This window comes from Triticum urartu, chromosome 1 (genome assembly GCF_003073215.2).
Source record: "Triticum urartu cultivar G1812 chromosome 1, Tu2.1, whole genome shotgun sequence".
Taxonomy (NCBI): domain Eukaryota; kingdom Viridiplantae; phylum Streptophyta; class Magnoliopsida; order Poales; family Poaceae; genus Triticum; species Triticum urartu.
This window is the reverse complement of record NC_053022.1, coordinates 463,507,703-463,518,285: the sequence shown is the minus strand read 5'-3', so window position 1 is coordinate 463,518,285 and position 10,583 is coordinate 463,507,703. Positions and strand designations below refer to the sequence as shown.

The 10,583-nt window shown below is 45.7% G+C and overlaps 1 protein-coding gene across 1 annotated transcript; it reads left to right on the top strand.

Annotated features, from left to right (window-relative positions):
* Positions 1–4,356: 4,356 nt before the first annotated feature.
* On the top strand, positions 4,357–6,152 carry LOC125535574 (acyl transferase 1-like). The gene is made up of 2 exons (XM_048698644.1): positions 4,357–4,840; positions 4,981–6,152. Exons 1-2 carry the CDS (start codon positions 4,409–4,411, stop codon positions 5,941–5,943), a joined length of 1,395 nt encoding a protein of 464 aa, XP_048554601.1. The 5' UTR covers positions 4,357–4,408; the 3' UTR covers positions 5,944–6,152.
* The last annotated feature ends 4,431 nt before the right edge of the window (positions 6,153–10,583 follow it).

The following is a 10,583-nucleotide window of genomic DNA, read 5'->3' as shown; positions in this document are numbered from 1 at the left end:
GATCAACAGCCAAGTCCCTGATGCATAAACACCAAAGAAACTGTACGCATCAACGCCATGGAAACTTAGCAGCAACTCACGGGAAGTTACAGCCGGCCGCGCCGCCGCCAAGAGGCGGACGGCAGCGGATCAGCCCAATCGCCAAGAGATTGACCGAGTTGCCTTGACCGACTGAACCACCTGGTAACATAAAAACGACAAGGCCTCTTGGTAAAATAGGACGGCCCGATTTGGTCAGTTTTTTTGTGTGTGCCAAACTTGGACCCTCCAAAGGAGGGTGGCCCAGCATTTCAGTGGGGGAAATCCTCACATGAAAGGTCTATTCCTCGCTCATTTAGCGATGGATAAGAGGTAAAACACGAATTCAAGCCGGCTCATTTAAGCTGCACGTGGCTGTTCACTCCCCAGAAAATCGGTCCGCATAGTACTGAATAGGGTAAAAAAAAGCAATGTTGTTCGCTCCCGAAATAAAAATAGATTAGCTGCTTGCTTCGAAAAACCACCTAATTTTTTAAGAGATCTAATAAAAATTGTTCATCAATTCAAAAATATACTCATGATTTTTTAAGGTACATTAAAAAAATCATGTAATTAAAATACACATAATTACAAAATAGCCATGAATTTTAAAATATGTTCACAAAATATAAATATATTCAAGAATTCTAAAAAAATCTCTGTACTAAAAAAATGTTCAAGGATTTCAGGAAATGGTCATGTTTTTTCTTTCAGAAAATGTGAATTTGTGTATTTATTGTGAATGTTCGCAAATGTCCACGATTTATGGAAGTGTTCAAAACTTTTTTAGAAAACAAAGAAAACCAAAAAAAGATAATAAATCCAGAAGAGGCCACCGAAAACTGATAGAAAATAAAACCGGAGAAGAATGCCCAAGAAACAGAAGAACACCTCTATCAACAGGTACCACTTGCGTTTAAATGGGTTGAATCACAGAGTCACCTCCATGCACAATTTATACAGAATGCTCTCTATTCTATGTAGTGAGTCAATAATAGGAGATTCCATGGAAGTATATAGCGATACAACTCAAAGCAACACAAAAAGTAGTATAAGTTTGCAATCATACACAATGTAAAAAGGGCTCACCATAGGACATATGGACAAAACAAATATAATATGCTACTCTAGGGAGGACTACGTGGGCACCAAAGAGGGACGTGTCCTGGTCTTGATCGCCACTGACCAGGGCAGGCTAACTCTGGAAGCTGGCCCAGCTACCACCAGATCAATGTCAAGAACACCATCCTGAGAACCTCTGCTTGAACAGATCAATGTCAAGATCAATGTCGACGAGGCAAACAGTTAAGATCCTCCTCCTGCTAGTTGCTAGCTAAACGTGAATCCAACGTCAAGAATCGAGCGAGAAAGACATATGCCATACCCAAACCAAACCGCTTCAAAGATCGAAAAAGAAGTGAACACATCAAATATATGAAGATTGCCAGAGAGAATATGGGGAGTAATCAGATTCGGCAACTATAAATTATTCGAGACAAGAAGACCATGATGTGCTGGCTTATATGTCCTAAGTGTACCTACAATTTTTGAAGTTTTCATGCCACTATCTTATCAAAATATGAAAATATAAAATTTCTTTGGACTAGCCTACTAATAAAACGAGAGAGAGGCATATTTGCATGTTTTATAATTTGGTTTCAGAAAACTTCCTAAACACACAAAACTATGAAAACAAATCAGGTGTCATAAATTTTTCAAACCACGATGACTTACAAAAGGACGCGGCGAGAGAGGTGGCAACACACGTCCACATGGCTTGATTTCTCGGTCCGTGTGATAGTACACATTAGACTCTTTTTAGTAATCATGTGCACGTCATTATACATGATTCTTAAACACTAATTTTGTACGAAGGTCGATTGACAATGGAAAAACATCAGCTGCTTCGGTGATGCAAGCTTCTGGAAGGGCAATGGATCTACCCCAAGGGGATTCTGAACTATTTTGTAAAAAACAACCTTTAGTAATTCAAGAATTATGCACAAATACAACAACCCCTCGAATGATGTTGGATCTGGGAACCAACGGTCCAGTAGCTTATATCACGGGAGCACCTGATACTCACTGGATGGACAACCTCATCGCACACAGTTCAATTTACCAAACCGTGTGCATGACATGGTAAACTGTTGCCCTTTTTCAACAGTATACATTATTTGGACATCGCACGTGGTTGGAATTGCGTCAAACAGTCTTTTTCCAACCGTGTGTGGTTGGAGTGAAGGGGGTGGTGTGCGTCTAGAGCAGTGTGAGGTGGCCATTTCATCACTGGCACCACTAGGTTATTTATTGCCCCGCAGCCACTGGTCGGAGCGTCAACAAATGTGCAATTACGTTAAATTATTGAATGAGATCTCTCTTGTTGGTAGGGTACAATCTCTCCTCTTTCGCTTTTCTTTTCCGAAGGGGTGCAAGTGAGGCGTAGTTTCAAGGAGGAACAGAGGACGCCATCAAGTTCAGCCGGTAAAATTTGGTCATGTTTGTTGCATGCGGGAGCTGCATTGAATTTATTGGGTGTATCGCGTTGTACGTACCTTTATGGGCTGCACGAGCTCACATTGTGGCAAACACATTTGCAGGACTAGAGCCCCATCCAGATCTAGGTTTTCTCTTTGTTGCTGGCTAGAAAGGACATACGTAAATCCAAAGCCTGCATGATTTTTCTTTAGGCAAAATATGAGAGGATCCCCCCCCCCTCCTCTCAGCCTACAACCTTCAATTTACTCGATAAATCCGCCAAAAAGATACGAGCATCTACAGCCAGACCTCTCAAACCCGTCTCATACGCCTGGGCGGGCCGCCTGATCACTGGCCGGTCACGACTTTTCGACCCAGACGGATGCCTCAAACGGGTCTCAAACGCCCGAGCTGACAAACACCCCCCATATCCAGCCCAAATATGGGCCGGATATGGGGGCGCTTGGGCACTCCCGCCACGTCGGACTGATGAAGGGGTCCTAACCGGAAATGCCCTCAAACCCGGCGGTCCAAAGCTCGTCTTCTCCGTCGGACCGGTGGCGGCGTGTGGCGCAGCTCCGGCGGGCCGTGTATTGCATTGCCCGGTTATTTAAGTCGACCGGCGGCACCGAAACCCTATCATCCATCCACATTTTCCTTCTCTTGTCCGCCGCAGCCGCCACTTTCCACTCCACCCGTCCGTCTAATTTTTTTAGAAATGGAGAGGACCCGCGGCCTCTGCATCTGGACGATGCATGCAACCACTTTATACCCGTCCGTCTAATAGCCATGCCCCGACGTCGCCGGGTGAGGAGCGAGCCCTTTCTGACACCGGAGCGCCTGCTCGAGCTCCTTGAGCAAATCTGGGCTAGGCGCAAAGCCCGGATCGCCGCGGGGCTACCTCCGGATGCATTGGATCCGGAGGAGGAGTTGGAGGAGGAGGCGGAGGACGACGAGGAGGAGGATGAGCCAAAGGAGGAGGATGTGGGGGACGCTGACTACGGGGATCTGCAGGCGAAGTAGTAGGCCATCCTCGATTCCCTCCGGTCAGAGTCGACTGCGGAGGCAAGACGCCGTCGCCAGCAGGAGATGGAGGTGCAAGAGGCCGCGGAGGAGGCGGAGATGTTGGCCTACATGGATGAGGTCGAGCAGGAGGAGGATGAGCCAGAGCCCTCCTACCCGCCCGTCCAGCCGACGCCCGACACCGTCGTCGTGGGCATCTCCGGCGACGGAGAGTAGCTAGGATAGTACGTAGATGTAGTACATATGATTTCTTTTACATGATTTGTATGGAACTAGGAGATGAAATTTGAAAGAGCCGGATTCAAAGTGGCTCATTTGAGGCGTATCCAATCAGTGCCCGCGGCGTCCGTAGACGTTTGAGGGGTCGGATTTATAAAGTCGGGCTGTAGATGCTCTAAGACCAACATTTTTTGAAAATGGGGCCGGTTCTCGTTCATTTCCTACGTGAGAGAAGAAATGGTTTGACGAACGGAAAAGGGCACAGTGCGGAGTGTCCTGAAGTGCCGAAGAAGCAAACATGCAACGTGGTGGTTCATGCAATTCATCTCTCCATTGCCATTGGCGGCCATTGAATGTGCCATGCATGCCTCTGAGCTAGCTGCATTCGTGAACGGATAAGCGAACATCAATGTAGATAAAGCTTGCTTGCACATATGAGATCTCAATTCGCTGTGACACTGCCGCGGCACTGATGTACGTAGTACACACAACTTTACAACTGGCAGCATAGCTGTGTCAGGCAGCCGTTGTGTGTAGTAATTACCAAGTTGGCAATGTGTGTCCTGCATGTACTACGATTGCTACCTCTCCCAAGTGCATATATAGGACATCCGAAACACGAACGCTCGAAGCAGTGTGACAAAGTTCGCACCCCACACCAAAGCCGGCCATGGTGACCTTCACGGCGCGCCGGAGCGAGCCGGAGCTGCTGCCGCCGGCACGGGCGACTCCGCGCGAGACCAAGGCCCTGTCGGACCTCGACGACCAGCGCACGCTGCGCTACTACGAGACGGTCATCGGGTTCTTCCGCAGCAACGCGCTGCCCGGCAGGCCGGACGACCCGGTTAAGGCCATCCGGGCGGCGTTGAGGGAGGCGCTGGTGTACTACTACCCGATCGCCGGCCGGCTCAGGGAGGACGGCGCAGGGAGGCTCGTCGTGGACTGCACGGCCGAGGGGGTGGTGTTCGTGGAGGCCTACGTGGACGCGCGTCTGGAGGAGTTCGGCGAGCCGCTGCTGCCGCCGTACCCTTGCGTGGAGGAGTTACTGTGCCCTGTCGGCGAAACCAGGGCCGTCGTTGGCAAGCCTTTGCTCTTCATGCAGGTAAAAGAAACTAGGTTTTCTCCATTGCATGCATGTGTATTCGGGAATTCGTTCTTTTTCAGGAAATGTACGAGTACGACACATATCTAAGTTGCTAGCTCTAGTTTGGTAATCTTGAATCATTATCGACTTGCACGCAGGTGACACGACTCAAATGCGGAGGGTTCGTCCTGGGTTTTCACATTTGCCATAACCTCGCCGACGGCTTCGGCATGGCTCAGTTCATCAAAGCTGTGTCCGACATAGCACGTGGAGAAGCGGCCCCGACCATTTTACCCGTGTGGGAAAGGGAGCTGCTAACATCACGCAGCTTATTACCACGCCCCATCACCCGACTGTACCCAGCGCACGAACCACCAGCGAACGGCTCGGGGAGCGCAGCTCGCGACATGATGCTCTCGGTTCCGCCTCAGAGCATGGTCGCCAAGTACTTCCTCTTCGGGCCAAGGGAGGTGTCAGCCCTCCGAGGCCGCATACCGGCGGGCCACCCCGCCCGCTCCGCCACCATCTTCGAGCTGGTGACCGCCGTGATGTGGCGGTGCCGCACGGTCGCCCTCGGGTACGAGCCCGGCCAGCGGGTGCGCCTCATGACCACCATGAACGCCCGCGGGAGGTGGAACAACCACACCCCCATCCCGTGGGGGTACTACGGCAATGCGCACGTCTCCCCCATAGCGGAGGCCGTCGTCGGCGAGCTCCGCGCGCAGCCGCTCGCCGACACGGTGGAGCTCGTACGCGAGACCAAGCGCGGCATGACCAAGGAGCGCATGGAGTCGATGGTGGAGGCGGTGGCGCTGCTGCGGGAGTGGCCGCCTTCCACCATGGACAGGATATACGAGGTGTCGGATGTGAGGTGGATGGCGGTGAACGTGTTGGACTTCGGGTGGGCTGACCTGGCCGGCGGTGGTATACCGTTGGCCGGGGATCTCACTTCCAAACTAGGGAGCGATCACATGTGGTGCAGGAATGAGAACGGCGAGGTCTCGACCGTGGTGTCGATGCTGCTGCCGAGGGCGGCCATGGACAGGTTTACAGAGGAGATCGCGGTATGGCTGAGCCACAAAGATGACGAGAAGAATTTAGCAATCATGAGCTCACTTTAGCGATGCATATCATCGAGGTATTGAAACCTCACCAACTATTGCTATTGGAAGGTCATGAAGATCAACGGCATTAATTATTCCCGTGGTCCATGTCACAGGCACATATATATGTATGTTCCCGTCCATTAATTTAATTTGAAGTTTGGTTGTGCAGTGTAGTCAAAATTATTATATTTAGACCGATTCAATTCATCCTACATTTGGATCAATTCTTTGTGTGATTCCATGAATTTTAGTCTTCGTGTTTCTACGAGAAATGCACTGTTATGAAGCATACTCTACTTATCTCTACCTATATATATATATATATATATATATACTAATAAACCAAATATTGTTTCTGGTCGTCCGTCTAAACATTACCCTCGAAGTTGCCATATATTACCTGCTATGCCATCTAAACGGCAAACGATTCGTTTTTTGTTAAGACACCGTCTCTATAAGTGTTTTATAGGCACGATACCCACCATTTAGCACATGTGAGCTGGTGGCGTAGTGGCAACAGCCTGTTTGTCCCACTCGGAAGACCAGGATTCGAACCCTGCATTCACCGTTTTTTCCAACTCCTTTTTCTCATCCAGCTCATCCCCCCTGAATGTCTTCATGGGCCGGCCCGCGGGACGCGGCATCTCTATTTTTCTTCATTTTTTTTGTCTTTTCTTTTCTTATTTCTGTTTTTTACTCTCTTTTTTGAGTTAATTCAAGATTGATTTTTTTTAAAAAGTTGCAGATTTTGGAAAAAAATGGTCGAGAAATCATAAAATGTCTACGAACCAATTTTTCCAACTCCTTTTTCTCACCCACCTCATCCCCCCTGAATGTCTTCATGGGCCGGCCCGCGGGACGCGGCATCTCTATTTTTCTTCCATTTTTTGTATTTTCTTTTCTTATTTCTGTTTTTTACTCTCTTTTTTGAGTTAATTCAAGATTGATTTTTTTTAAAAGTTGCAGATTTTGGAAAAAAAATGGTCGAGAAATCATAAAATGTCTATGAATCTTAAAAATGTTTGCAAAATCATAAAATTTTCATGGTTTCAAAAAATGTTGGTAATTTTACAAAGATTTTGGAAAATTATAAAAAAAATTACAATTTGGAAAACAATTGTCGGGAAATAAAACCATGTTCTTGATTTTGAAAAAATGATCATGTATACAAAACATATTCGCGATCGCGAATCTAAAAAAATATCCATGAAATTTTAGAAAATTCTAAAAAAAAATCAACTGTTCTGCGAATTTTTCACTAATTTTAAAAAACCATTGATTCAAAAAATGTTCAGGAATTTAAAAAATATTCATGTGTTCAATAAATGTTCGTCTAAACAAAACAAATGTTTACGAATTTTAAAAATGCCCAATTATTTAGAAAAAGATGTTTGTCAATTCCAAAAACTTTTTGACGTTTCAAAAGTCTTTTATGTCTACGTTTTGATCAGTTTTTGGAAAGTCTTTATATGTCTAGGCGCTGGGAGTAGTTCGTGGTAGATGAGATTTATTTTAAAAGTTTTAAACATTTTCTTGCGCTACACAATGACAAGTGTGTCATGCAGTGACAAGCTCATTGTCTTGGGATTTACCATGTCGAATGCATTGTGATCATGTGGACATCACGTCCATCATCGGCGAGAGTCGGAAGAAAGGTAAATGGCAAAATGATGAGCCACCGTGTTAAAATAAAGGATGCTGATTGAGTCATACTTATTTGACCAGAGTGTAATTTTTGTATCTACCGTTGCAACGCACGGGCATGTTTGCTAGTAAATAATTAAGTTTGCGAGCCCTTCTACACCCTTTCGTTTCCAACCCTTCGGCCTCCACAGTGGTCGCCACAGTATCTGTCATGGCCTTCTATGTGTTTTTAGTGTTTACTTTTCAAAGACTTATAGCAATATAGAAGCAAGAGTAGGTGTGGGAAATAAAGTGCAAGTTAAATAATGCAACAACAAAGTTTGCAAGCAAGGAGAGAGAGAGAGAGAAGTGTGGCAGTAAAGAAGGTTGTTGAATTATCCCTAGGCAATTGGCTATGGTAATATGACCGATGCACATACTTGCTACAATTGATATATGAGATATGCCTATGCTCAACTCACTGAAAAATCACCGACTCATGTCTTATTTATGATGAAATCTTCAAAGCGCAACCCACATAACAATTGTAAATTATTGAGATAAACCTAATAATAGCTTTACTTTTAAGGGTCATCTCTATCCCACACACTATAATTGCAGAGATTGTGTGAGGCTTTCTGTTGATCTCTCACTCCTCCCCCATACCTACTCTTGCATCTAAATAATTAAGTTTGTGAGCCCTTGTACACCCTTTTGTTTCCAACCCTTCGGCCTCGACGGTGGTCGTCACAGTATCTGTCATGGCCATCTATGTGTTTTTAGTGTTTACTTTTCAAATACTTATAGCAATATAGAAGCAAGAGTAGGTGTGGGAAATAAAGTGTGCAAGTTAAATAATGCAACAACAAAGTTTGCAAGAAGAGAGAGAGAGAGGTGTGGTAGTAAAGAAGGTTGTTGAATTATCCCTAGGCAATTGGCTATGGTAATATGACTGATGCATATACTTGCTACAATTGATATATGGGATATGCCTATACTCAACTCACTACAAAATCATTGACGCATGTCTTATATATGATGAAATCTCCAATTGTAAATTATTAAGATAAACCTAATAATAGCTTTACTTTTAAGGGTCATCTTTATCCCACACACTATAATTGCAGAGGTTGGGTGAGGCGTTCTGTCGACCCCCCCCCCCACCCCCCGGCGCGCGTGCGTCCTTCACCATAACACATTCCTAACTATGGAGTGTTGATTTAATGTACATGTGCACCCATTCACTAGCACGAAGGACAGCGGCATACTAAAACATAAAATTCATACAAATCACATTAGATCACCAATGCCATAAGGACAAGGAAAATTACTCAAACACTTCTATAGCCCAACAAATCATAGGGTACTAATTCATTGCATCAAAACACCATGTCTTAGTGGGGGATAGAATTGATCTATAGATGGAGATACCTCTATATACAAGAAGAACATGGCGGTGTAGGTGGCGGTGAAGGTGATGGTGGTGGCCCCGACGGCGTTCTACACTACTTGAAGAGAGGGGGAAGCCCTCCTCCCTAGTATTCTTATTTCTTGTCCCTCTCCCCAATGAGGAGAAAGGTCGCTTCTCCATGTCACGTGTTTGGCAGCTTAAGGGAAATGAAATGGGAGTTTATAAAGGGGAGTTTGTCCAGGGCTTACGTTTGGGAAGTACACTTTTAGTCTGAATCCCATGTTTGAGGTGTAGTGGGAATTTCGGAGGAAGCTTCATCCCACCTAAATTAACCAGGGGGTGGGGGCTAGCAAAGAGATACATGGGAATTGGCATGTTAATTTCACTTCCCCCTTCCTTCCTCAACTCCCTTGCTCCCCAATCAAACAATAAATTATATGTGCCGCACACCTTAAACTCCCATTCCCTATCATTAATTCCCTCCAACCTAACACGCCCTTGGAGTATATTTATGCATTTTTCAATAAATACAGATTAAATTGTTCCAAACACATGGGAATTTTTAGTACTAATAACAAAAAAATAGTAACTCTTTTCTCTCATTAAGAACACCACGTTCTTGCGTTGTTCGATGAGATGTGCATGGTTCGCCTCCCATCGCACGTCAATCGTCGAGTAGCCACCGATGGTGGTGTGTTCGATTGGGGGAAGGGGCTCCCATTGCACGCTTATGACCCGAGGGAAAAGAATAAAGCAGGATCATCTGAGAAGATGAATGGAAGGAGCATGGGCAAGCGAGTGAGATCGAGGAGCACAACGAGTAGTGTAGAGGGTAGGAATGAGGTGAGCTTGGCAACGAGAAAGAAGGCAGCCTTGGCCAACAACAGTCGCATGGGCTCGCTGGCGTCGTGCTTTTTCCTTAGACTCCAGTAGTTACCACCCCACTGCCAGCCATAGAACTCATGCGCGGCCTATAGTCAGTGGAAGTCGATGACGTTTCATCGTCGTGGAGAGAGTGATGACATGGATGATGACGGGGCACCTAGTGGCGCCACCAAAGTTGTGGGCCAGGAGGAGCTTAAGAAGTTTTTTTAGGAAATACAATCATGGCTCACTTTGTTGATTTGGCAAAATAGTTACATCATTCACAATGGCATCCACAAGGAAATCTGAAGGCTCATCGACCCCATTACAAGAAATGTTATTATCATAAGAAAAATTGCTATCGTATGTGCTACCATATTAGCCTCCCGGACACAATGTAAAGAATGTACCACACCCCATCCATGATGAAACATTATGCATAAATTGTTGTTGCCTCGTTCGATATCCTCTCCTGTCCTGCACATGCATTTCACCTCAGTTGAATCGAATTCAATTTGGATAGAGTTAAAGCCCAGACTGTTTGCAATTAGAAGGCCATGCTTCATTGCTATAGATTCTACAGTGTGTGCATCGGTAACATAGGGAATATGAGAGCACAAAGCAGCAAGAAAGACAACATAACCATCTATGATAATTGCACCAGTAGATCATCTACCATCTTTCGCATAAAATGATGCATCGATATTAAACTTTACATTTCCACTAGGTGGTTTATTCCACTTCAAACCCATACTAT